The sequence below is a fragment of the Westerdykella ornata genome, assembly GCF_010094085.1.
Source record: "Westerdykella ornata strain CBS 379.55 unplaced genomic scaffold EI97scaffold_51, whole genome shotgun sequence".
NCBI lineage: Eukaryota > Fungi > Ascomycota > Dothideomycetes > Pleosporales > Sporormiaceae > Westerdykella > Westerdykella ornata.
The window spans coordinates 65141-89789 of record NW_022986901.1 but is presented as its reverse complement, the minus strand read 5'-3'; the positions used below and the strand labels follow the sequence as shown (position 1 = coordinate 89789).

Below are 24649 nucleotides of genomic sequence, written 5' to 3'. Positions count from 1 at the left end.
AAACACATATTTCTTTCGCATACATAAAAAAATGATTTATATACGCGGATTCTGAAACTCAGGGCGACTGACTGGAATGCGGAAAACCCCATATCTGTATTGCGTTTTCATCCGATATGAGTGCTGATGGCGTCGTATCTCTGCCTCTGCGTCGTTCCTCGCAATTGGGCAAAGGTAGAGAGCGCTCGCAACCTCATTGGTCCGAGGGCTCGATCGATGGTTATCCGCTTATGGAAACCGTAGTTGGGTAGAAAATTGAAAAAGGACCCTTCCTGCGGCTTTGCGTGTACCTAGGGAGACATGCTCGATTGCAGCAAATGAGACAGCAAACAAGCGATTGGTGTGGGCTTGAACCATGGTAGATAGCCGTCACGTCTCCCAATCGTTCCTCGAGTCGCACAAGTCGCCCCGTCTATCTGATCATTGGTGACTGGTCGCAGACAACCAACTCCACGTGGGAGATTGTCAGAATCTTGCAAGTGCGAACCACGCACCTGGTTACTAGCAAGTGGAGAAGTATCAGACATGTCCAACGATTGCAAAGCCTCGACCCTGCCAACAGATATGCGCAATGAATGCCGCTCTCACACGACCTAGGTAGTCGTTGACAGATCGTGAGATCAGCATGGAATCATCTCCGGAGCGGCGTTCCGATCCAGCAGCGCTATGTGGAGATGTGGTGATTGTATCCGCGCTCGACACGCGATGGACGTATGGAGGCAGAGTCCGGTGCACCCGTCCTCAACCTTGGAACTATGTGAAGCGCCAAGGCTTAAATAAATGAACTCTGCAAATAAATTGCAATTCCCGTGTTGTCTATTTTTACGCAGAATTTAAGCGCAGATATCGTAGCGAATTCATACTATTTTCATGCAGATATATGTCTCTGCACGAAATGTAGACGAATCTATGTACCCAAGATTCGGATAGTCGCCTAGGACGGAGTGTGTAACAATGTTGCATAAAAATGGTTCACTCTGCACAACGAACTGTACAATGCTCTAATAATGCCAATTGAACATTAGGAGAGATCCTCACGCGCCGTGTGCTTAGGAAAATACAATGCAACTCCTAACCATGTTCTCCGAGTTGCTCACCCACCCTGCTGGTCAGTCGCGATGTGCCAGTCCCAACAAAAACAACGAGAACAGCCGCATACGCAGCCGTAATGCCTAGAATGTCTCGCCATGAACCCTGCGACACCAACGCGAGCCCAATTGCAGCTATCACAACTGCGATAGAGGTAGTGACCAACTGCTTGACGGGAGCATCAGGTACGGTCATGACAAGCACGGGTGCGATGAGCGCCACTCCCCCGAAGATTGCTGCCATGACTCTGCCGAAGAGGTTGGCCGCCCATGGGTTATTCGATCTAAGTGGAATGTAGGCATTATCCCAGCTACAGCGGTGATTGTCTTTGATGAGGTCCCTAAAGTCTTGAGGAAGGATGTGCTTGTGGTAGGCTGTGAGCTCCCCTCGGAAAGGCTGCTGCCAGTGTTTCAGCACGCGCTTGTAGTCTTCAATAGCTGCGCCTGCTCTCTTCCATTAGTATTTGGTATCCCAACAGAAGAGTCTTCAGCAAACGGTCAATTCTTACTGTATCCTCGTAGCTTGGTCCTGATCCGCAGCAGCTGGTCTCTATCTGTATCCTTCTTCTTTACGATATCGGCAAGTTCGCATGCCAGCTCAACTTCGAAATAGTGCAGATTCATATGGTGTAGTCTCCCAAACGATAGGAAGTTAACGAATCCAAACCTGGCGTCGACGTTGTCATCGTATCGCTGTTCCATACATTCGTTGGCTAGAATCTTGAACAACTTCCCTTCCAGCTCCTTGACGGCAATATCCTCATGATATCGATACATGGGAGGTGTCAGCCTCGCCTTGCGGGCACGTCCAAAGAAAGCCGCGATGGCCTGTTTGATCTTTTGCAGGTTCGTACTTTCGGCTTTGCTCTTTTCATGACAGGTGTATTCATAGCGTGCCTCCTCGCAGATAGTGAGAGGGTCCTTGTTGCTAGCAGACTTCTCGTTAGACGCGTTGCCGTTCGTATCCTGTCTTTTGCTTGCGCTTGACGGCGGTGCTAATGTTGCAGTCCTCCCTCGACCCTCTCCAGCCTCCAGATCTACAAGCTCTAGGTCAGACATTGGCGGTTCACAACCGTGCCCAGGTGCGTGTGCACGGCGCTTGACTGACCCTCTAACAGTTCAAATCGATAATTTGACGTATGCGCGAGCCGCAACGAACAACTAGTCGTAGCGCATTTGTGGGGACGAGGGGTCGGAGTTCTCCGGAGACTTGTTACTGGACGCCGTTGGTCGACTACCATATGAGGGTCCAGGTAAACTGCGGTAGCAGTAGAGCTGAAAAGGATGAGGGAATCCATAGCCGGGGCAATGTCGTTATATTGTCAAGTGGGGACCAGTAAACGGAGATATCATTATCTCTGCTCTCTGTTAGATTGGTTGAGCGATCGATGTCGGCCAGACTAGGAGCTAGATTCATTTCGAGAGCAGAGACGTAAGCCAAGAAGTGTGTTTATGACTTCGGAAATCACATGTAGTGATGCCGGTGGAGGCAATGGTACCTAGTTAGGCCCAAGTACTGTTCAAGGAGTAACTAAGGCGTTGAACCTTTCAAAATCTTAGCAGTGCGCAATACGGTAATTGCAATGGACATACCCGAGCCTTGGACTGTGTGCGATGATGACAGACAATCAGCCATTTCTTCGACAAAGGAAGAAGAAGATGGCATAATCGGCTTCAGAGGTATCCGCCATGAACAGAATCCGCGGAATGGCAATGGAGACCCGTGGCGGCGATGCTGGAGCGTGTGGATGCACGATAGCGTGGGACACGTGGTTAGTGGAGGGAGAAGGCCAGTGTGGGTGGGCTACGTGGCATGCAGGGTGAGGCCCATGGATTGGTGCTGGTATATAAACGCGTATAGAATCCCGCTTCTGAAGAAGTTTTATGGCAAGTCGACAAGCACGAGAAACTGCTGCCTTTTGCACTTTCTCGCTTCTCGAGCGTTGTGTAAGCGCCCAGGTCGAACTGGATTCAAGGCGGGAGAGAAACGATGTGGTTTATGGGCACGACGGCGAATCGAGACGCTGAACGGAGGAACCAGCTCCGGTCCATGGAACGAAGGGACATGCTGCACACCTGAGGCGGACGATCTGGTATAGGATCTGAGGAAAGCGACGAGGTGAAGCGAAGAGGTTCGAGTGGTGAGACAGAGGGGGTAGCGGAAGGGTAGTGGTGGTGAGGGCAGTGATTGGGCAGCGGGGGTTCGTCTCAGAAGATCCCTCGTCGTTGCGCCATCCCGCGGCTGGAGAGGCTTGGCAGGCCCCGCAACCCGTGGAACCTCGTCCCTGGCTGTTTGGCGCGAAACAGCCCCCGGTCAGTCAATCCGAGCCTCCCATCGGCGGATCAGCGACGCGGCGCGAAGATGAAGAAGAAGATGAAGCCAGCAATTACTCGTTCCGGCAGCATCACGGATGAAGACGTTAGTAATAATTGGCACCACGGCGCGGACAAACGGCTTGAGGACGCCACACTGCGATTCTGAAGAGCTGATACCATGCAGGATGCAAAAACGACCGGGAACGCGTTCGCTGAGAGGACAATTGACCCTCGACAAATCTTTCCCGTGGCCCTTTTGGGGAGAGCTACAATAACAGAGGCCTCCATCCGAGCCATGCTGGGACCGCTCACTGCTCACTGCTTCTGGGAGAAGAGTTGACTGACGCACTTTCTGCTGGGAATGGTGGACCGCGCGCGCGAAAAGACAGCCCCTACCGCCTGCATCCCGGTCAATTTGGAGCGCCTTCCCCGTCCGCCTCTCCCACCACTCCCGGCCACCCACACACCCACCCTCACCCTCACCAACTCTCTCCTACGACTCTCAACTCTTCCTCCTCCTCCACTCCCTCCTCATCACCACTACCGCCGCATCTCCCCCACCTCCAACCCTCCCCGTCCGCAGTCCAGCCTCATGGAGAGCCTCTCATAATCGCTCCTCTCCCTCTGCCTGCGCTGGCATGAGCAGTCGTGTCCCTTCACCCTGCTCCTGATGCGCCTCTCCTTGTTCCACTCGTTACCCTTCCCTTTTCTCACCCTCGTTTGCTCCCCTTCCCCCTCCTAGCCGCCCGCCCTATAGTGCGGGGGGTTCGCCTTCGCGCGCGCTTCTGCAATTACTTTACGGCCTCGTCATCGTTCATTGCTCCGTTTGCCTGCTTCCCTTCATCGCCGTTTCGTCCCAAGTCCTTTTCTAGCCTCCTCCCCCCACTGTGCCTCTTTACGAGACACGACATGGAGCCTGCCCGGGAGCCACCGTGGGCAGAGCACGAAAAGGTTCGTGCCGCGACATGCCGCTGCCTCCCCTACCCCATATTCTCCTCGCCCAATTCTACCCCCAGCTAGAACCTGAGCTGATTGTACTCGCCTTGCAGCGTTACCTACTCGCCGAGATATTGAAGTCCTCATTGTCCTCTCACGCCCTGCTCAACATCATACGCGACACCGGTGTCCAGCCCAGATGGAGCGACTGTCCTCTGCCGCTCGGTACGTGCCTCCTTCGTGTATCTCCCTATCCTGTTCCTCTTCCCTCGTACCACCCACTACCCTCACTTCTCGACACCTTCATGCAGCGCTTGCCACTGACATGCCAATCGCATAGGTCGTCCCCTCCGGTCATGTCAGATGGTCTATGACGAGATGAATGCCACCTATCCTCACTCGGACTACAGACAACCGCGTCAATTGCCCGCCCCTCCAGCGCTGCCCTCTGATATGTCGAGGAAGCGCCCGCTTCCCCAGGAGCGCCCCCTCCAGCCAGAGACCACGACGACGTCCATAGGCGCCCGCATGATCCAACCACGACCCACGAGCATGTATGGCGGTCTGTACATGGGTGCCCCTCCAATACTCCCTGCACAGATGACGGCGGGGGAGCCGGTGAACAAGAAGAAGCGTGGGCGCCCGACAAAGGCAGAGTCTCAGGCAAGGGCTCAGGCGGCTGCCGCACGTGGCGAGTCCTATCCACCGCCACGGAAAGGCAGACCGCCCGTGTACCCAACAGAGCCCCCTCCACCTGCAGCGGAACCGCCAGCGTCCATAGCGACTCCTCCTGTTGCGCCAGCTCCTCTCCCGGCCCAGGGCACCGTAACCCCGCAACAACCGCCCGTTGATCAGTCGTCGGACACGTCTTCGGGGAAGAAAAGGAGGGGCAAACCTACACCTCTGGAGCTGGAGAAGCCGTCAAGGGAACGGAACGAAATGCAGTCACCTTCGGCGTACAGCTTAGGAACCGGAGACCAAAGTCGAAGTCAAGCGTATTCATCCTTTACGCCCATATCCGCTCCGTTACCTTCGGCTGACTCTCGAGATCGTGATGCTCGAATGGAGGGCGTCGAGGACACCCAGGCCCGTACCACTACACCTCACTCGTTTAAAGACACGGTCGGCATTTAGGCGTTTTCCTTGCGCCTCTAAAAGCACGAACGGCGGAATTGTCTTTTACAAAAGCGTTTGGATGGAACTCTTTCACGCAGTCATGATGACCTTTTCTTACGCCATGATTCCTTTACGGAGTCTGCAGCCCTGCTCTGCAGAACCTTTGACGCATGGCATGCGCACCGACATTTAATGTTGTGAGCTCTCTTCTTTCCTCTCGTCCGTCTTCAGGAGTCAAAATATCCTTGACGCTCGCTCTCAGCATTTCCTTGCAAAAGCTTCCTCTTCCCTTTCGACGTCTCGCTCCGCATGACGTTCAGGATGTGACGAGCAAACTAACTAATGTCTTACTATTTCGATGCTTTTATGACTCAGGACATTGCTTCCCATAGTCTGGAGTGGACCTTTGCTATCATGCGCGCATGTACAATAGCGGTTTGTCATTTCTGGTCATGTTTTTCCGTCAATGTTTTTGCTTCTCAGTTCGTCTTGGATTTTATCTCGTTGCAACGGCCTTGTACAAAAGTACGCTTAGCAGAGTATCTATAGTAGAGACCGATTACGGCTCCAATCCCGATCCAGTCTGGAAAGTCCATTGGCTCCCTATTCTCTCAGCGAGGCCTGTTAGCCAACCCAGGGCTCTGCAGGGCACCATAGGTTCACCTGTGATGCAGAGGCTGCAAGACGGTCCTCCTGGAAGTCGGAGAAGTCTGTCTGAGAAACACAACGGCAGAACTAGGTTTCGCGGGAGCACAGGAAGTGGCTCCGGTTCGCGCGTTTCAGCTTTTCGTGCCACTCTGCACCACCATGACCAGCGGGGCCGGAACACATGACCTCTGTTATCGCAGTGCATCGGATGAGTGCCCCGGTCCAAGACTCCGAGCCGCTCATGGTTCTAGTGTATCCTAGCGAGCATGATTGACTGATTAGCAGACATACAATATGCACTTAAGCGCCGCGAGAAACGAGGTCCCCGATCGAAGCGATCATCCCAGGTGATCTGACTGTATCCCAAGGTCCGCTATAACTTTTTAGTTGGTACGAAGGGGAGAGGAAAGAATAGCGGCGAGACAATGCACCGATCGCCACTGCATCCTTAGTCTGGGCGCTTGCGGCTTATCCACCAAGTAGGTAGCACCTTTTCTGATCGAAAAGAGTAACTTGTTCGACTTGCTGCTACTGCAGATGCAGATGCATGTACGTGTGCGGTTTTGGGTTAGACTTGCTGCAGATGTTGCAGATGCAGCTGGAGATGGGAAGCGGACAGGGATGTAAGTTAAGGAGTTTGGTTGGGCCCGATAATCTGATTTGATACCGAACGGGGTACATACGGGTAAAGAGGAGGGTTTGGAAAAGGGCAGGGATGAGAGGGCGTTTAGGTGCATGGGATCGGTTAAGAGAAGAGAGGGTTTGGAAAATGGGTGTTTGCAGTGGGTTTCACTGAGAACTGAGAGGAGGAGGATCAAGAAGATAAGCCTACTTAGTTTTTGCTTTGCGAGTTGTTCCCCATCACCTGCGATTGCAGGAACGGACATGTCGATGTGGAATTCCGCAAAACCCATACACCCTCATATAACACTGCTGGCTATGCTGATCATGATCGACGCTTGTCCCGCTCGGATCTATATTTATCGCACATTATAGACATGTATGTACAATAGATCTACCGTCCAGGTAGGTATAAGTTTATAACGGATAATAGCAAATCTATTCTATAGTACCAGCTTCTTTTTTCCACGCGCCCGGATGAGAGGACGCTGGCCTGGGTCTTGGCGGGTAGGGATCGAGTAGGGGATTGCATGTATGGGTGTGGGTAGGGGTAGGGGTGTGGGCGGCTATGGGGTTTGGGATATTGGGTTGGGTTATGCGGTACGGGTACGGGGTTAGGTGACGATGAAGATGACAATTGGATTTGGTGATTGGTGTCGTTATGGATTTGTGCGTAGAGCTGAGATGTTTGAAAGGGGAGTGTTTCCTTTTTCACTTTCCTTGTAGAAAATCTAGAAGTCCCCTGTTATAATCATACTACTGTACGCATGCATCTTGGTCGAAGTGCAGATTGTGGGATACTTCTGGGGAATAAGAGGGGATTTTTTTTGCTACTGTTATAAATTGTTATATCGATTCTATTGATATGTAGGTTGTGTAGATATTTATGGATATGTCGTTAAATCTTAGTTCTCTCTTCCCCCCAACGCCTCCAAAACAACTCCCTCACACTCCCCTACAACCTCCTTCCCCAGTAATCCCGCTTCACAAAACTCCCCCAACAGCTTCCTAAACTCGCTCCACACCTCTTCTCCCCTCCCCCCACTCCCAAACACCCCCTTCGCAACCATCCACCTCGCAAACTGCACCATCGCACCGGGTAAATGGCACGCACCGCCCACGCGCTCGCGCCTCATGAACGGATTATACAGCGTCAGGAACGCCTTCTGCGCGTCTGTGAGGCGCGGGTTGCTCTGGATGCGGTGGATGCTTTGCATGTCGACGATGGGCATGTCGTTTTCATCTTCGTCGTTGTCGTCCGGGGGCAGGGGTTCACCTGGGATGAGGGGCCGCGAGGTTAGCGGGTGGAAGAAGGTTGTTGAGGAGTGTGGGACGGTGAGGATGCGGTGGGGTTTCCTGCGGTTCCGTTCTAAGGGGATGCGGTTGTTGGGTCCTTGTGAAGTCGATGGGTTGGTGGATTGGGATGTTGGGGTTACGGTCTCGATGTCGGTGGTTTCGGCGATGGAGAGTTGGTCGAGGGTGAAGGTGACTGTTGTGGAGCCTCCGCCTATTATCGAATTGGGGTTGCTGGAGATATGGGGTGCTGTAGGACGCGTTGGTGTTCTGAGGGAGACCGGCTTTGTGGACGGGTGTAGGGAGCTTGGTACGCGTTGTTTTGCAGGTTTCTGGGCAGAGACGGCCGTCATGTTTTTCATTTCCACACCCCCTTCTTCAACGCGGGACATTTTGCCGACAACTGTTATAGCGGCCGCAGAAGTCTCATCTACATCCATGGCCATCGTATCAGTCACTCGTCCACTACCCGGCGTAGTTACACTCGAGCAAGCCGGGTCGCTAGTGATAACTTCCAGTTCGCGAGTAGTGTCTCTGGTTGTGGTTGCTGATTGGGGTAATGCAATTGGAGGTTTTGATAACGAAGAGAATCGAATCGCCTCCCTGAGCCATGAGTCGTCTCCCTCTTCCAGGTAAGCTCGGCGGTTGAAGGGGCGTGTGGGTGCCACTACGATGAACTCTTCCTCTTGTGGAATATCGTTCTCCCCCTCCTCGAGCAACTCTCCAAACTTTGTTGACGGTTGGCGAGCCTGAAACCCGTCGGGTACTGCAGGCAATGCGCTGAATCCACCCCTCCTCTGGAACTTCGCATCGAAGTACCCGTGAGAGGTGTGCAAGTGGATCCGGAGAGAATTGTAGTCAAACCATGTAGTTCCACAGTGGTGACAACGCGGTCTTTGATATACAATCTTCCCAATCTCGGACTTGCCCAAGGTCTTTCTGGGGTCGTTGTGCGAACCTCGTTCTACACGTTTCCTCCTCTGGTTTGCTAAAGCGAGGGGTGAGCATGCTTTGGGCCGAGTATAGCCCATCATTATTTCCAAGCCCAACGCTTCCGCGGTGTAGCTTTGCTTGGAGTCTGCTTCTTCTTCGAGGTCTACTCCGCACGTGGCGCGCAAGGGTAATATTATCCCGTCTTTCGGACATACGAGAATATCGTCATACGACGCGCTCCATCCCGATATAGGCCGAGTAGAGGCACCCATCTCTCCAAAAGCCGTCTGGATTTCTTCAGCGGTCAAGTCATCCTCGAAAAGTATGTCGATCCTCAAAGTATATCGACACATAGGATCTACCCGTGTAATCCGCGATTGGAAGTCCGATTCCGTAAAGACGAAAGGTGCAGCGTTTACTAAGGCTGGTTTCCCATTACTAGGTGTTGTACCTTTGATAGACGCTGATTGGGTTATTGATACGACCGTTTGAGGTCGTCGATGAGCAGGGGTTGCAGCACCGATCTGCCATATCTCCAGCCGGATTTTGAGATTGCCGTAGAATAGAAGTGGTCGTGGCAAAATTGGCTCGTGGTTCCGCTTTCCAAGAGAAGCACTCTTATTTAGCGGCTGGATCGTCTTGACAATAACTTGAAAGGTGCTGGCTTTGTGATAGCGCGCTATGTCTTCGAGACTGCACAGCAGGTTTCCCCTCCATAAGCGGCCAATTCGATGTTGCACCGCTTGTGTACTAGGCCGCCCTTTCTCTAACTCTTCCTGATGCAGCTGTAAAGCTCGATGTTGGTTCCTGGTCAGAAAAGTGGGGTTCCTGCATACTGCACGCGGGCCGTCGTGCTTCCCAACGAATTTCCTATCCTTTGAAGTATCACGAAATGCGTTTGACTTGCATCTGGTGACCATACTCGAGCGTCTGCCAGTTGCGGTCAATTTTGTCCTATGTTGATGTGCTGGAGTTTAGTCTTCAGATTCGAGGAAAATACTAACCAATACCCTGGATCATAGTCGTGGGCTTGCGTGTGGGTGCCTGAGGAAGGAGGTCACCAGTTTGCAGGATGAGTGACCTTCAGTTGTAACAATGTAATGAGGTTGCTTTGAGCCCGGTTCAACCTTTCTAGTCCGGCTGTGCATGGGTAATTGTGAGGATAGAAATCCAAAAGCTCCAAGTTCCGAGCAAAGAGTCCTTAGAAGAGTGGAAGGAGCGGTAAGGTCGGGGATACCAGTGTTGACCGAGGTAACTCAGAGAAAAACCTCCTGAAGAGCATATAGCTCCCCAGAACTTAGCAGGAGTGGTCTGGTTTCCGTTTTCATTTCACGTCCGTTTGAGGATCTTGCTAGCAGGTGCCAAGGGTTGAATTGCCTGTCTAGGCAAGGTTGGTTGTCGCGAAAAGCACGCCAGATCACCTGATCCGGTTTGGCGTCTGGACCTGAGCAAGTTACTTGACTGTTCATTATCCTTTCATCGCATCCAGAGGATTGAAGCTACATGTTCAGCCCCGAGCTAAAAGATGCAGAAGCAATTGGGAGTGCTTTCACGTGAATGTTGGCTTACGGTAAGCTTGAGCTGCCAAGGTGCATGTGCGTGGGGGAGGTGGGGTGCACATGCATGACGATCGGAGTGGTCCGTGTCCCTTCGACCTCATCGACGCTTAGGAAGCGGACATTTTCGCCGCGTCGCTCTGTCGGCCCTTCACACAATGTACATGCACGTTGGTCCGAGACTGCTGCCGCTCCCTGGAATCGCCCTTCGCTCCCCAGATCCTGAAACTCTCACAACCTTCCCCCGGCTCAGACATACCCCAACCTTCGCCTTTGACATTGCAACCTTCCATCACTCGCAGCCATGGCGTTGTCGCGACCTCGAAGACCCGTGAAGCCCATCAGCTACAAGGAGTCTAGCTCCGACGAAGGCTCCTCTGACGATTCTGACACGAACTCATCCAGGATCAACAAGAATCAGCCGACCAGGAAATCAACAGCACGATCATCCAACCCCAAGCAACCTTCGCTCAGACAGACACGACATGCTGTGTCATCTCAAGGCTTGGGCACCACGGTTGCGCCCTCGACTCGACAGCTCCGGACGAAGCGAAAAAGATCATATCGGGAGTCCAGTACAGAGAATGACGAAGATTCAGAAAAAGAAGTCATATCAAAACGGAGCGATCGGCGATCGCCCGCGGGTTTCGGTTCGTGGAAGCGCACAAAGACGCGACATGTGGTGCTTCCTCAAGAGTCGACCTCTTCTTATAGGCCTCTGCCACAGCGGGCTTCCAAGAGGCGGAAGATGATATTGGAGAGGGACGAGAGTCCAGAAGATGAAATCATACGGCCACCCCACTCTCGGGACGAGCCCATGGCGCGCATGCTTTCTTCCTCCCCGAGGGATAAGAATCTGCTAGCTATGCACTCGGAAGTCCTCGCGGGGCCCCATCAGTGGCATCCATATAATGAGGCGCTCCACAAGTCCCTCAACGGGCAATCCAGTCAGGCCAACCATTCCCAAGTCACCCGCTCATCAACTCAGCCCTCCAGCGCCATGAATGGTGATAGGGAGATACCAGACTGGCTGCGCCTCGATTACGACATCGTTGTGGACATTTTGACATACGCAGCTGAACCTCTCCTGGACGAAAACTCCGCGCCAACCTCGTCCGTAGCATGGCTCGCGAGAACAGCCCTGGTCTGCAGGACCTGGTCGAAACCGGCCCTTACAGCTCTTTACCGAGTTCCTCCAATTCTCGACAAAAGATGCCGACCGAACGCGAGACTTATTCAGCGTCTCACAGATCCCCAAACTGATACCTGGATGAATTATGCTCACCAGGTCAGGCGGCTGGAGATCGATCGCACCAGGATCTCGCCGTTGAGCGCGTACCTTTCTCCCCTTGTATCGTCCCTTAGAGCGGTGAAGGAAATCGACTTCTTCGACCCTAGCGATAGGCCGCCCTATCGAGAAGGCAAGGCGCGCATGCGTCGATGGTTCTACCCGGATACACTCTTCACTGCCATGGAACAGGCCGAGATGCGGTTACGCAGTTGGTCCTGGAACAGCACCTATTGCGCCAGAGGTCCACTTTGGATGAAAGACGTCCATGGCAATCGCGCGATGAGGACTCTAAGGGACATCACGCTGCGCAAGTTTCAAGCTGATGAGCGCCCACCTGGAAACAGCGAGCTCGAGGATAAGAATTCCCGAACCGAAGAGCTCATCGCCTCCTCTCTTGCTGTACTCCCATATCTGGAATCCATCACGTTCGAGTCTTGTACCGCGGTTAACGCACGGCTACTTCCGCTGTTGCCCGACAGCTTGGTTAACCTGAAAATCGTAAACTGCGGAGCACTCAATTCACAAGCCTTAGAAGCGTATCTAATCTCCCATGGAAGGCACCTGAAGACGTTGACGCTGAATCACAACCAGATGCTGGATCTGGACTGGTTGGTCGGCCTTAAGATTTGGGCACCCTGTCTGGAAGTGCTCCAAGTTGACACCCACTTCTACAACACGCTTGCTACCTCCACAAGCAATGAGCCCCTCTACGATGAACTTCTCACCGTGGGCGCAGTCCCAACATGGCCATCTACACTTAGGATCCTCGACATGCAGTTCCTTCGAAACTGGAGCCCGGTTGCGGCTGTCGCGTTCTTCCAGTCCCTCATCGACTCGGCCCCAGATTTGCCGCATCTGCAAGAGCTCACGATCACCGCCATTGTAGACACCGAATGGAGAGAGCGTGCCGAATTCCGGAAGAAGTGGACACACGCGTTTGAGAAGGTGTTCAAGCGGAAGTGGGAGCCTCCTAGCCCGCATCTCGTGTCGCTGGATGCATACTCTCAATGGAAAGAGTCTCAACAGGATCCGTTCCGGGACAACGCTGTCGACGTGCGGGGACATGATTCCCTGACAACCTCCAGCGACGAGCACTCCACCGCCGCCTCCCGCACAGCGACCCGCTCCGAGAGATGGAGTTCCAAGCGCCTGCGCAATCGTACCCGTCGCTCCCCAGGCCGCTACACGGAGACCGACAGCTCTAGCGAGCACACGTCTGACGAACCCGACAAGGAAGATGCCGAGCCCCTTATCAAGTTCGTTCAAGGCAAGTGTCACAAGGTCGAATTCAAGATTGACAATTCGCGACCCCAGGAGCAGATTTTCGATGAAGAGGATTTCCTGGACGATGATAATAGCGAGGAGGATGAGGAGTGGAATGGAGTGGATGAGGAAGAGGATGAGGGTTTGGCGTGGTAAAAGAGCTTGGCTTATGGGATTATGTTCATCCCATTCGATTGTGTTATTGTGAGTTTACCTTTGATGTTTGGGAAGATGATCTTTGCGACATCCCTTCTGGCTCGGCGTTTGGGATACATGGGCGGATATCGAGTGCGTTCATATGGGATATACCTCGACCGTGAAGGTCATTCGGATACTGGCGGTTGCGATTCTACGGCTTCTCAATCCTTATACTGGTGTTATATCTGGCGGACTTTCCTTCACATCAAGACGGTAATCGGTTTACAGTGTCTGAAACCTTATGGTTTGTTTTTTCGCGGGCTCCCTTTCAAAAGAAGATGGTCATCGTTTTACGGTTCCCGCATCCTTATGGTTTATACTTGGCGAGCTTTCGTACAATCAAGACGGGTTGTCGGTTTACAAGGTTAAACTTAGTTGCATCAACCATGGGGATGATGTTGGGCGGTAGCGGATATCGGTGTTCTGGATCGTCTCAGTGGAGTGGCTCGGGGTCTCGCCTTGACGTTTTAGACTTTATGCTCACAGCTCCAAAAGTATCTGTAGTAATACATCACTCGCTTCTACCCAGCTTTATATAAGCCGCGTGAAGGTGGCTAGTTGGAAAGCGGAATATCTCTTGACGGTTTCGTAATCGCATATGCGAGAGTATAATAAAAAAGAATATGTTCGACTAAATCTAAACTCATGACTGAGAGGATTAATAAACAAGATCAAGCATGCAAGTACTAATAAATCGATCAAGTTTGCAAGAGAGAGCCCGTTAGCTGTTCACACGCTCCCGAAGCCAACTACTCGTTTCTATGTCCGACACCCGCCCGACACGTATATATATCCCAAGCCCACATCTCCCTCAACAGTGGGTTACCATCCGGGCTGCTGTGGTCCGCCTGCATGTCCTTGCCCTTGTCCATATCCATATCCTCCAGGACCTCCTTGACCCGGAGGCGGTGGGCCACCGTATTGCTGGTGTGGCGGAGGAGGTTGTTGGCCATAGCCACCTCCAGTGTGAGGGGGCGCACCTCCGTAAGGAGGATTACCACCATACTGGTTCGGCGGGTGAGGACTGGGGCCGCCGTAGCCAGCTTGTTGACCATAGCCAGCGTTTCCTTGGTATTGGCCTGGTGGCGGAGCGCCATACTGGTCATATTGCTGTTGGTGTTGCTGGGGAGGGTAGGGAGAGTGCTGCTGTTGTTGCTGGGAAGGGTAGGGTGAGTGTTGTTGCTGTTGTTGATGGGGAGGATAGCCTTGCTGTTGTTGCGGGTATGAACCTGACTGAGGGGCCGGCGAGGAGTAACTGTGCTGACCGCCGGACGGCTGGTATGCGGTGGGAGGTGCGCTGCCTGTGTATGTTCCGCCTGAGGAAGTGGACGCATTGTGGTTGTATCCATAGTCGCTGGAAGGTTTGTGCTATAACACGGGTCGTTAGATGCCTTTCGTCACTTATCAACACAAGTACGTACCGAACCGCCTCCAAGCACGTTTCCAATCAAGCCACCAATCCCTCCGGCTTGACTTGAACCGTGGCCAGACTGCTGCTGGTTTCCATGACCATGCTTGCCGCCGCCCAATACGGCTCCGGCTATCTGGCCGACAAGGTTTCCGCTGCCGTGCCCACTGCTACCATGTCCGCCACTGTTTGAGTGCTTCCCCCCTCCGAGAAATGAGCCAGCGAGTTGGCCGACTAGGTTGCCTCCCCCTCCGTGGCTGCCATGCGACTGTTTTCCACCGCCTGTGAGCGCATTCAACGCGAAGCCCTAGAGATGGTTGTCAGCGGGACTGTGCTCTTCCGTCGTTGAGGGAAGCGCGTACACCAAGGCCACCAGCGCGAGAGCCAGTTGGACCATCGACGCCCCTCGTCCCTTCAGTGTCCCCGGGTGGGTTATACGGGTCTGTAGATTGCGCAGGGGTTCCTTTCGGTGAAGCACCACCGTCGTTTTCGGTCGGCTGCTCCCATTGCGACTTCCCAGTACTGATTTGGACGTCTGATATCATCAGCCCTGAAGTCGTAGTGACCGCTCAGAAATGTACGTACAGTAATATCTTCTAGACCTGTTGGAATACGGGTTAGCGAACAGTAATAGGTCGTAGAAGCAGCCAAACCCTACGTATTGTCCCATTGAGCGATCCAGCCCGGAGGCAGCTTGGGCAGGTTGGGGTCCGTAGGACCAGAATCTGGAGAGACGGGAGGTTGTGGTGGAGTCGGCGCCGCCATGTTTACCGTGGAGAGAATTCAAAGAAGCCCGGAATCGCCGAGGGCTTTCAAGGAGGTTGAGCAGTGTTGGTGGGAAGTTAAGGGGAGCTGCGTCCTAATAGGGCCGATCGCGAGTTCTGGCCTGTGTTTCAACGGCTTGCGGTGAATGCTTCAGGGCACAGCAATGTTGCTCTTGGCGCAAAGATTAAATGAAAGTCAAGTAGCTCGAGCGTGAGGAAAAGGAAGAGAAGGCAGCTTGGGAAGAAGTCCAGTTCTATTAAGGGGCCTGAGACAGCTTGATACATGGTAGACAGAAGACCCCTCCTACCCCGCTAGCGTATGCACAGCCACAGCCACTGCACAGCCTCTGTACCGCCACAAACGTATACTTACGCGTTCCTCAGCTGGAGCTTTCTCAATCTCCTCACCTGATGTGGACAGATGTGGATAGCGAGTGACATATTAGGGAATGCCTCTACAGGGTATTTGTCACACGGCATTATTTCGTTCATCTTTATCCTGTACTTCACCTGCAGCAGAAGAAGAGTTGGACTGGGCACGGAAAAATGCGGTCAGCTATTTGCGATTCACGTTAACTTCGCAATTTCCAATGTTGACTTCATATTTCACATCGTGTCCCACACTTACAAGCAACGGATCTTGATAGCATTGATGCATTACCAACTCCGGCCTTTTGAGACCCAGTATCGCGAAATGAGTAGAGAGTGAAGCATCATGGCCAGCTGATCGGCAACACTTCCCGCTTGAGTGGCACGGCTTTTTAGCACATTATGTCGAATACGGGCATGGTTATTAGAGACATAGAGGAAGCATGATTCTTAAAGACAGTTTCTAGCTAGGCGGAACGTGGTCATAGCTGGCATCGCTTTACTACTTGTGCTTCGCAAAGGCATGGATTCAAAGCAAAATGAATGTGTTCGGGATTTCTATGGCTCTAATTCTACGTAAAATCTTCAACAAAAAAACGCGCGGAGATACAATAAACGCCGGACTACCCAGTCTAGAACATATCGAAAAGCGGATGTCGTTGCGCTGTACGCAAATGACAATGATATACTCGTAACCTCGGACTTGCGAAGTTACTCAGTCAACCTAGTCGACAAAAACCATAGGAGTGCCAGAGGCGCCAGGAGGAGCTGGCTCTGCTTCGACGACGGGGAAGTCGCGCTTGTTGACACGGCACTGGTTTTCAGTATTGGGACCGAGGTTCTCATAGTCACGGTCTGCAGGATATCACAGTCAGCCGTATACCTCTGGCTAGTTGTTGGAGGCAACACTTACAGTTCTTGTAGAATTTGGCGCCTAGAGACTTGATGTACTCTTCGTAGGATGGTTTAGGCTCTTCCAGTCCTCCATAATGGGCCAAGGCATCGTGGACTTCTTTCGATCCTTTGAGGACGTAGACGCTTTCATCGCCTACCCAGAAATACGTGTCCGCGTACTGGATATTGTTGCATGCAGGTGCTCGTTTCTCCAGATCTTCATGCGAAACTTCGTAGGTGGTGCGACCGGCAACTGATCTCTTCGAGATTGCGCCCCAACCGGCGGGGAATTTGACATCAGTGCCATATACCAAGTTCAGACCCCGTTGGTATTGATCTAGAGCAACTTTGTATTCTGGATTGCCTTGGGCCTCTCTGAGTCCTGGCTTCGGGCAATTGAACAAGTCAGTAGCGAGATGGTACCTATTAGTACGCATTAGAACTGGTCTAGAGTGGAAAGTAGGTTATAATAGGGCCAGATACCACATGGCTCCGTCTCTGCGCTGCTGCGTCCCGGTTCCTGACAAGCAGATCGAGGATAATGGTCCAATAGCGGTTGCCATCGCAGACCCGCAAGCTCGACCATTAGCAGGCCGAAACCACGACCCGATGTCGCATTGCTGAAGGTTCCGGAACTTGACGGATCCAGTGCCGACTCGTAGTTCAAGGCCTTCTAGGGTACGATAGCTATCCCGAAATTGGCAACATGTACTCGGCGCCAAATTGTAACAGCCACCGATCTGTTGGGCTCCACAGTTACGAGATCCGTAGTTTTCAACGTCCACTGCATGGGCGCCGATGGCAAGAAGGGTGAGAGCCGAGATATATCGAGCCATTGTCAGGTAGATGATGTGAGGAAAATTGGGTATTGAATGAGATCGATTGCTGGTTGGAAGTAGTTTGCGTTGTCTGAGACGAGGCTGGTATGAACGAGGTTGGTTTGGATTTCCGAGTCTGTGACATCGAAGACCTTAAATACATGTTCCCAATGGCTCAAGAACAAATTAAGTATAGGACAGTTCTCAATGCCTTACACAGATTGCTCCTTCCGGGCGAACAGACATCGTAAGGCGTCACTGTGTTGGTGATCGTTCCAGGAGTACGTGAAGCTGCATTCCGGACCACAGGGTACTGCGCCTTCTCTCATCCGACAGAACAACCCCTTGTACTTCTTCTCCAAGTCAAATCACCTATTTCAAGTAATCCAATTGGTCACAGTCTAAATATACTCCTAGAGCACTGCGTTTCAAGGCTGGTTTTACCTGGACACTAGGCGCTGCCAGGCCAGTGACAGCATCAGCTATACCCCTGTGTAGCCGGTGGTTGTTCAGACGGATGTGAAAAGGTGGAGTACACACGCTGCGCCTTGCAATCGTTGTGATGTTCTGGTAGCCAAGTAGCGGAATTTCTCGTACGGCATGCTGGAGATGGTTGTGGCATGTGTAAGACGCGTCATTGCGGAAGTGGCGGTTCACATGTAAGATCAGTTGCAGCGACGCACAGGGAACTGACGACAAAAAAAAATGCGAGGCTTTCTGTTTTGGCCAGAAACACTTGTTTCTTCCATCATTTCGCCTCCCTCGGATTGTGTCGACTCATTCGCTCGCCCCACCAAAGATAGAAAGCTTTCGAACGGACAACCTCTTGGGACCCTCGTGGACGGTTTTGCGCCCTTCATCCGTTCCGTGGATCTGCACCGCTATCAATCCCGCCAGCTCCGTTTAGCACAGCCTAGGCTGTCTTGCGCACAACAGGTCCTTTTGGGGCGGCTACTAGCGGAACGGGACACGTACTCAAAAAGAAGAGCAATACATCTGAAGTTGCCGTTTCATCAAGCTCATCAACTATTCGACTCGCATCCTTCTCAACCAATCAGAAATCTCCCACCTGACTGCATTTTAACGCGATGGAAACTTCCGCTCATATCCAAGGTTACCAGGATGCGGACATTGCTTGCCCAGATGCCACGCGCTCAATGACAGGGGCCTGGATCTTGCCGGGCAGCCTCGAGGCGCGTGTGAGTGAGTTGAAAACCCAAGATCCGTCTCGCACGCCAGCACAGTGCTTTCAACTTCTGGGAGCGGTTTGGAAGGAAAACTACTACGACCGTTCGAATGATCACCAAATGGCGTTTTACTTCAAAGATCCTATCCAGACACGACGTACGAGGGTAGCTGATGGCATCGAGTACCGTGGGGGATGGTGCATGACTTTGGACCAGAAAGCCGAGGCCGGTAGATTGAAAGCTGTCAATCAGGACTGGGAGTGGTCGCGATGTTATCAGGAGGCCGGAGGAAGATGGGATTCCGGATGTGAGTTACGCCACTGTTTTACCGCATTATCCTCTGACGTTAGTGCCAGACTTCAATCACATAACGAATGAAGATGCGCAGTATGCAATACAGCACGCGCAGTGTAGCGATCCTGAAGATAGCATGTTGAGGGAGGACTTTGGGGTTTTGAATTCTGGCAATCCAGAATAGACATATGATTAGGTCCAGGAATTTTTGGTTCGATGTCGTTAGGTAGCAATTGAGATTGTACTCATTGGAGACCTACAATCCACGTATTGACAATTGGCTACATTCGTGAATATTCAGTGGTGCCTGTGACCAGAGTTGATTATTGGAGCCCTTCATCTCTGAGTCTTGCATTCAAATGTATGATGAGAGTTGTTACCGGTGGTGTTACTGGTACCATGACCTCTTGCCCCTCGTTGTTTGGTAAACTCGCACGAGACTGCAAAATGCTATCACAGGCGGTGTTCGTGATCAGATCACCAGAGCCTCCTGCTCCTCGCTCTTTGTTAAACTCGCACGAGACGGCAAGTGTTAGTAAATTGAACGGCTCTCAATCATATCGGCGCTAGATTCTAGCCTTTGCCTTGATCGCACGGCCTGTTGTATATGTGGCTGCGCAACTTGCACTGTTTCTCCATTATCAATGAGGTTACTGGATGACATCATCGTGGGGCGGGTATACAAGTTACTTTGTATAGTGGTTGCGTGCTTAGGCTTTCCGCCCCAGAGCGTCTACCGCGGTCGGGACGGTATACATTTTATAGCCGTTCCGCGCCTAGTCAGCTTCCGTCTATCCATAGATCTTAGTCTAATGCCTGCCTCTACAATTAAGGTGGGCAAACCTACTGCTGCGGCCTTAGCATGAACCGTAGTCTAACCCTTAGCCCTATCAGTATGTAATAGGACAATGAATTTATTCAAAAAAGTCATGTTTGCAGGCGGACAAAAACTGTACCCTACGCTACGCACTCGTAAACCCGTGTGCACAAGCCTCAAATCATGTGGGAGCTATGGCCTTGTGCCAACGTCGGATAGAAAAGCCTAGACTAAGCGCGGAACGGCTATAACATGCATACCCGTCGGTCCTGAACGCGGGCGCAGTGTTTCACATTGTAATCTAGCAGTTTGGGGCGTACCGCTCCAGAATTCTCCCCATCATATATCCGCTTCGCAAGAACATACTATGTTATTGGGGCAATGCATGGACTATGTATACGAAAAACTGCCAGTTATGTGATCTGTAAAGAACAGGGGAAAGCAAGCTCAGACTGAGAAGCCACAATGATGGCTTCCTTCAAGGAAGTTCTCGAGACGCATTTGGCGATTACAAAAGCCCCATGCGCATAACAGCCGTTCAGTCAGCGCAGCCTTGCCGCGGACTCTCGTGCGATGCGAGGTCTTAGAGCCTTGCAACAAGAACTGCAGAAGCCACCATGGTCGCTTCCCTCGGGGTGGTTTCTAGACGGATTCGAGGATTCCCAGAATAAACCTTGAACTGCTCGGTCGGCCTCGTGTGCATAACAGCCATTCGGTCAGATCAACCTCGCCGCAGGCTCTCGCACGATGGGAGACCTCAGAGCCTCGATGAAGCAGACGATGTCCTCCCCAAGGAAGAAAGGATTCTGATCAGACGTCATACATCTGATTCAGTGGAGGCTGTTCTCTTCGCCTCAAGGTTAGCGGGCTGTTGATATCGAGACATGAACACGTAGCCTTCCATTACTCTCCAACATATATAACACTAGGAACCGCCCATCCACGAACTTGCATAACCGACAACCAAACCGTCAGTCAAACAGCTCCTTGTAACCTATCCTTCAACTCAATCTTACTTTACCCGACCCAGAAACAATATCCTTCAACCCATTTTTCACGCCAGCGAACCTGAATACCACAATGTACACCTTCAATCTCCTCGCTTTGACCGCTGTCACTCTCGCTGGGTTCTCCTCGGCTGATTGCTATGGGGATGGACCATCATGGACCGATTCAGCTAAGACATCAATGCTCAAGGAAGAACAACTCAACAGCATCTGCTCCGGACTTATCGGTGACTACATACCCGGTGAGAGGCGCAGAACATGCTTGGAAGTCGTGGATATAGGAAAGCTAGAAGTCATGGTCCACCTTGTCAGTAGCAACTTCAGGACTATGGGTCTCGCCGAATGTAGGAGCGGGGTTTCGAAGGAGATCAGCGGATGCACGCATGGTGGGAAATCGAAATACACGAATTGGGAATATCAGTAGGTTTTTCTGCCGCTCGGTGGCGCACCCTCGACTAACTGTTTTTCACAGGGCCGACCTTAACAAGGGAAAATGCACCGCCCCTACACCCGAGAAGCGATCCCATGCACGCCAGTTCCAAGCTTGAACTATGAGGTGACAATCCAACAACAAGCACACATGGGAGGAAATCAAACAGGGTTCACTTACGTCTAGACTGTCGATGGAAGACCTTTTGTTATCTGTTTACCGTTCTGCTTAGAATGTCCGCTCGTTTATGTTTATAGAGGAATGTTAAATGTTTTTGCTTCTCATCGAGAAATGTTTCTCTGTGTTCAGTCCTATTGTGAAGCCAAATATTCTGATATCCAATGGCCTGAAGATACGCACGACTTGTGCGACGGGGAAGTTTCGTCAGCACATATAGAGAAGGCAAGTGACATTCTGTATATAGTAGCTAAAAGTAGACTTGTAAATTGTACAGATATAGTAGCATGCGACTAGTTATACTTAACTGATCGCTCATCACAGAAATTATTAGAACCAAGCAATTCCCGTTTATTATGACGCCAAAAAATAAATAAATAAGTAAATAAGCACTCATCATACGTATATTATCGTCCCTCGGCACAGTACAATACCATCTACGGAAAGGAAAACGCTCCATAGTTTGGCTGGAATTGTTGTTCATGGTAGACAACAGCACCCTGATGTTCGGACCCACTCGCGGCCCAACGCCTTTCTCTCAGAACAACCCGAAGGCGGCGCGAAGCTAGAAAACCCAATTGCATATTCTAGACTTAACCGGAGGAAACTAGTAGAGAGGCAAGTACCTGAAAGCGGAAACAGTTAGCACAAAGACGGAACGACATCGTGACCTGCATAGCGTCATAGGTTGTCCCAGAAACCGAGGATATGGACTTCCAGACGTAGCACTTACTATAACCTTCCATATGGCAACGCTGAAGATAGACTCCAATCAACTTGTCTTTCATCACCACATATTGCAGTTCATGCGCAACTACTCACGCCTAATACGCACCACCCGCTCTTGTTCATGATAGTATTTTCTGGGCAGAAAACCGGAATGTTGAATGGCTTCCATACATCTCTATAACCCGCTCTCCCCGAGAGACCGCTTTTGGTATAAACCACCAAATGACACCAGAATCCTAATGCAATATCCATGACTTTAAGTCCTCCTCATACGGGAGGCCGGTAAACAATGCTCCCACTCCCAGAATCTAATGATGGAACAACCTGATATGCTGCTCCACGAACGTAATCCCCAGCTTCTCCGCAGTCTCAAACACGGCCGAATCGTTCTGACTACCCGTTGGCGCGGCAATATACTTGGCTCCGCTCCGCGCAGCACGGAAGACGTTATCAATGAAGGGGAAGAAGGCGTCTGAGCTGACAGCCACACCCTCCAATTTCGCAAGCCAGGCCTTGCGCTCCTCAGGCGTGAAGACCTGGGGCACGTGGCCCTCTTCGAAATGCGATTCGAAATCCTCGCGCTCAATGCCGGAGTCAGGGACCAGGCCACTGCAGAGGAGGTCGATGGCGTTGGACTTGGACGGGCGCTTGGTGCCCTTCTTCCACTTGAGGTTGAGCGTACGCTCGTGGAAGCGCATCCACCAGTTGTCGGCCTTGTCGCCTGCAAGACGAGTGCAGTGAATACGCGCTTGGATATGTTAGTATGTTATGGGAGCTTAAGATGGATACGTTGCTCACATTGCTGACCCGCACCCAGACCGATAACCTGGCCGTTGAGCGCATAGCATACGCTGTTTGACTGAGTGTATTTGAGCGCGATCGTTGCCACTGTCAAATCACGGAGCGCGGATTCGGGAAGCGGACCTGAGCCCTTAGGTACCATAATGGTATTGAAGGTCTCAGAAGGCACAATCTTGGCATCATTGCGATGTTGTTGTAGCGTGATGCCGAAAACTGTCCTTGTCTCCTCGGGCCCCGGTACATATTCCGGATCAATCTGCAGAACCAGATACTTCCCGCCCTTCTTCTGTTGGAGGATCTTCAAGGCCTCCTCGGAATAGCCCGGTGCGATGACACCGTCAGACACTTCTCGGCTGATGATCTTCGCCGTGGGCACCTAAAGAACGTCAGTATCACCGAATTTGGGACGATGTTTCTGCACCGTACGTCTACTTCTTCTGAGAGAGCGATCATGTCGCCAAAGCTGGACATGCGGTCCGCACCGCGTGCCCGGGCATACGCTTGGGCGAGGCCAGAACTTTCAATGCCCTCAATGTCATCAACCATATACACCTTGCGTTCCTCTTCGCTGAGAGGAACACCAATAGCGGCGCCTGCCGGAGAGACATGTTTGAAGCTGGCAGCAGCCGGATAGTTCAGAGCTTTACTAAGCTCCTGGACCAAGGGCCAAGCATTAAGGGCATCGAGCAGATTGATATATCCCGGCGCACCGCAGAGGACTTTGAAGGGCAGGTTCTTCTCTTGTATGAAGACGGTCGCCGGCTTCTGATGGGGGTTGGCGCCATATCGCAGAGGCAACTGCTGCTCCCCATTGCCTGCGTACTTCTTGCGGAAGAAGCCAGAGATGGCGTTATCATAAGCTGCAGTCTGTTCGAACGCCTTGAGCGCATACTTCTGCCTGCTCGTCTCCGATACCTCACCATCCTTCTTCAACTCAGTAAGAAAATCATGGTAGTCCTTGGGGTCGCTGATGATAGTAACACGAGCGTGGTTCTTCGCCGCAGCGCGTAGGAGCGTCACCCCGCCAATATCAATCTCCTCCACAGCCTCGGGTATAGTAACGTTGATACGGGCAACCGTCTCGGAGAAAGGATACAGGTTGCACACAACAAAGTCGATCTTATCGATGCTGTTTGAGGAAAGGTCCGACTCGTCCGATTCTAGGTCTCTTGCGAGGATACCGCCGTGCACGGCTGGGTGGAGGGTCTTCACTCGTCCACCAAGCATTTCAGGAGCTTTCGTAATGGCTGACACATCCTCGACAGGAAAATTGGCTTGTCGGATCATCTTCGCAGTACCGCCGGAGGCCAGAAGCCTGACACCTTGGTCATGGAGGCCCTTTGCCAGGTCCAGGAGACCTGTCTTGTCATATACAGACAGGATAGCTGCGGAAAGTCAGTTATGAGAGCTCCTCTACCGTCCAATTGGCATGCTGTTTACCTGTTTTCTGGCCGCCCATTTTGTGTCAGCTCACGCGAATCTGTGAGTGAGATTTTGCAGAGGGGAAGGGAAATATATCAACAAGTACGAGTAGCAAACCCTTGAGTGTTGATTGAGCTCTAAATTTTGGAAGAGTTTCTGCCCCACCTTCACGTAGTCTGCCCCTCGTCCGATTTCGGCAAGGCTCGAACCTGATGTCGTACCCCGGATGAATAGTAGCGCCGCGCCGGCTTATTACCCTCCAGTACACAGTAC

General features: G+C 52.0%; 11 protein-coding genes across 11 annotated transcripts; 6 read left to right on the top strand and 5 right to left on the bottom strand.

Annotated features, from left to right (window-relative positions):
• Positions 1-1071: 1071 nt before the first annotated feature.
• On the bottom strand, positions 1072-2147 carry EI97DRAFT_446390 (uncharacterized protein; the record flags this gene model as incomplete). Its single annotated transcript, XM_033800024.1, has 2 exons — positions 1072-1532; positions 1598-2147. The coding sequence occupies 2 exons, from the start codon at positions 2145-2147 to the stop codon at positions 1072-1074; spliced, it is 1011 nt and encodes a 336-aa protein (XP_033649261.1).
• Positions 2148-2409: 262 nt separating this feature from the next.
• Positions 2410-3436, top strand: EI97DRAFT_260326 (uncharacterized protein). The gene has a single exon (XM_033794217.1). The coding sequence runs from the start codon at positions 2672-2674 to the stop codon at positions 3185-3187; it is 516 nt and encodes a 171-aa protein (XP_033649260.1). The 5' UTR covers positions 2410-2671; the 3' UTR covers positions 3188-3436.
• Positions 3437-4007: 571 nt separating this feature from the next.
• EI97DRAFT_260295 (uncharacterized protein) lies at positions 4008-5676 on the top strand. Its single transcript, XM_033794215.1, has 3 exons — positions 4008-4355; positions 4454-4565; positions 4681-5676. Exons 1-3 carry the CDS (start codon positions 4314-4316, stop codon positions 5472-5474), a joined length of 948 nt encoding a protein of 315 aa, XP_033649259.1. The 5' UTR covers positions 4008-4313; the 3' UTR covers positions 5475-5676.
• EI97DRAFT_260296 (uncharacterized protein) lies at positions 5677-6388 on the top strand. Its single transcript, XM_033794216.1, has one exon. The coding sequence runs from the start codon at positions 5879-5881 to the stop codon at positions 6287-6289; it is 411 nt and encodes a 136-aa protein (XP_033649258.1). The 5' UTR covers positions 5677-5878; the 3' UTR covers positions 6290-6388.
• A 1242-nt stretch (positions 6389-7630) lies between these two features.
• Positions 7631-9304, bottom strand: EI97DRAFT_462600 (uncharacterized protein; the record flags this gene model as incomplete). The annotated part of the gene is made up of 1 exon (XM_033801280.1): positions 7631-9304. One exon carries the CDS (start codon positions 9302-9304, stop codon positions 7631-7633), a length of 1674 nt encoding a protein of 557 aa, XP_033649257.1.
• A 1507-nt stretch (positions 9305-10811) lies between these two features.
• On the top strand, positions 10812-13217 carry EI97DRAFT_453517 (uncharacterized protein; the record flags this gene model as incomplete). Its single annotated transcript, XM_033800461.1, has 2 exons — positions 10812-11147; positions 11205-13217. 2 exons carry the CDS (start codon positions 10812-10814, stop codon positions 13215-13217), a joined length of 2349 nt encoding a protein of 782 aa, XP_033649256.1.
• Positions 13218-13827: 610 nt separating this feature from the next.
• EI97DRAFT_437586 (uncharacterized protein) lies at positions 13828-15698 on the bottom strand. Its single transcript, XM_033799372.1, has 5 exons — positions 15326-15698; positions 15253-15269; positions 15030-15202; positions 14681-14974; positions 13828-14627 (listed from the first exon to the last, which is right to left on the bottom strand). Exons 1-5 carry the CDS (start codon positions 15430-15432, stop codon positions 14082-14084), a joined length of 1137 nt encoding a protein of 378 aa, XP_033649255.1. The 5' UTR covers positions 15433-15698; the 3' UTR covers positions 13828-14081.
• Positions 15699-16509: 811 nt separating this feature from the next.
• On the bottom strand, positions 16510-17873 carry EI97DRAFT_260195 (uncharacterized protein). The gene is made up of 3 exons (XM_033794214.1): positions 17178-17873; positions 16714-17117; positions 16510-16655 (listed from the first exon to the last, which is right to left on the bottom strand). The coding sequence occupies exons 1-3, from the start codon at positions 17528-17530 to the stop codon at positions 16525-16527; spliced, it is 888 nt and encodes a 295-aa protein (XP_033649254.1). The 5' UTR covers positions 17531-17873; the 3' UTR covers positions 16510-16524.
• Positions 17874-18212: 339 nt separating this feature from the next.
• EI97DRAFT_470982 (uncharacterized protein) lies at positions 18213-19221 on the top strand. The gene is made up of 2 exons (XM_033801803.1): positions 18213-19006; positions 19056-19221. Exons 1-2 carry the CDS (start codon positions 18601-18603, stop codon positions 19175-19177), a joined length of 528 nt encoding a protein of 175 aa, XP_033649253.1. The 5' UTR covers positions 18213-18600; the 3' UTR covers positions 19178-19221.
• Positions 19222-20735: 1514 nt separating this feature from the next.
• Positions 20736-21507, top strand: EI97DRAFT_504780 (uncharacterized protein). The gene is made up of 2 exons (XM_033802848.1): positions 20736-21237; positions 21290-21507. Exons 1-2 carry the CDS (start codon positions 20891-20893, stop codon positions 21363-21365), a joined length of 423 nt encoding a protein of 140 aa, XP_033649252.1. The 5' UTR covers positions 20736-20890; the 3' UTR covers positions 21366-21507.
• A 725-nt stretch (positions 21508-22232) lies between these two features.
• On the bottom strand, positions 22233-24547 carry EI97DRAFT_437583 (AICARFT/IMPCHase bienzyme). Its single transcript, XM_033799371.1, has 4 exons — positions 24395-24547; positions 23381-24339; positions 22952-23330; positions 22233-22901 (listed from the first exon to the last, which is right to left on the bottom strand). Exons 1-4 carry the CDS (start codon positions 24411-24413, stop codon positions 22462-22464), a joined length of 1797 nt encoding a protein of 598 aa, XP_033649251.1. The 5' UTR covers positions 24414-24547; the 3' UTR covers positions 22233-22461.
• Positions 24548-24649: the final 102 nt, after the last annotated feature.

Excerpts from the sequence above, each read along its gene's own strand:
- EI97DRAFT_437583 (XM_033799371.1), bottom strand. Across the intron at positions 23,331-23,380 it reads CTCTCTCAGAAGAAGTAGAC|GTGCCCACGGCGAAGATCAT; the intron begins GTACGGTGCAGA and ends GACGTTCTTTAG. Across the intron at positions 22,902-22,951 it reads TCTGGGTGCGGGTCAGCAAT|CGCGTATTCACTGCACTCGT; the intron begins GTGAGCAACGTA and ends AACATATCCAAG.
- EI97DRAFT_260296 (XM_033794216.1), top strand. The coding sequence starts at position 5,879 with ATGTACAATAGCGGTTTGTCATTTCTGGTCATGTTTTTCCGTCAATGT.
- EI97DRAFT_260295 (XM_033794215.1), top strand. The coding sequence starts at position 4,314 with ATGGAGCCTGCCCGGGAGCCACCGTGGGCAGAGCACGAAAAG. Across the intron at positions 4,356-4,453 it reads CGTGGGCAGAGCACGAAAAG|CGTTACCTACTCGCCGAGAT; the intron begins GTTCGTGCCGCG and ends CTCGCCTTGCAG. Across the intron at positions 4,566-4,680 it reads CGACTGTCCTCTGCCGCTCG|GTCGTCCCCTCCGGTCATGT; the intron begins GTACGTGCCTCC and ends CCAATCGCATAG.
- EI97DRAFT_260326 (XM_033794217.1), top strand. The coding sequence starts at position 2,672 with ATGGACATACCCGAGCCTTGGACTGTGTGCGATGATGACAGACAATCA.
- EI97DRAFT_437586 (XM_033799372.1), bottom strand. The coding sequence starts at position 15,432 with ATGGCGGCGCCGACTCCACCACAACCTCCCGTCTCTCCAGATTCTGGT. Across the intron at positions 14,975-15,029 it reads CTCGCGCTGGTGGCCTTGGT|GGCTTCGCGTTGAATGCGCT; the intron begins GTACGCGCTTCC and ends AACCATCTCTAG. Across the intron at positions 14,628-14,680 it reads ACGTGCTTGGAGGCGGTTCG|CACAAACCTTCCAGCGACTA; the intron begins GTACGTACTTGT and ends CCCGTGTTATAG.
- EI97DRAFT_504780 (XM_033802848.1), top strand. The coding sequence starts at position 20,891 with ATGTACACCTTCAATCTCCTCGCTTTGACCGCTGTCACTCTCGCTGGG. Across the intron at positions 21,238-21,289 it reads TACACGAATTGGGAATATCA|GGCCGACCTTAACAAGGGAA; the intron begins GTAGGTTTTTCT and ends TGTTTTTCACAG.
- EI97DRAFT_260195 (XM_033794214.1), bottom strand. The coding sequence starts at position 17,530 with ATGGCTCGATATATCTCGGCTCTCACCCTTCTTGCCATCGGCGCCCAT. Across the intron at positions 17,118-17,177 it reads CGCAGAGACGGAGCCATGTG|GTACCATCTCGCTACTGACT; the intron begins GTATCTGGCCCT and ends GCGTACTAATAG. Across the intron at positions 16,656-16,713 it reads CGCCAAATTCTACAAGAACT|ACCGTGACTATGAGAACCTC; the intron begins GTAAGTGTTGCC and ends GATATCCTGCAG.
- EI97DRAFT_470982 (XM_033801803.1), top strand. The coding sequence starts at position 18,601 with ATGGAAACTTCCGCTCATATCCAAGGTTACCAGGATGCGGACATTGCT. Across the intron at positions 19,007-19,055 it reads AGGAAGATGGGATTCCGGAT|ACTTCAATCACATAACGAAT; the intron begins GTGAGTTACGCC and ends CGTTAGTGCCAG.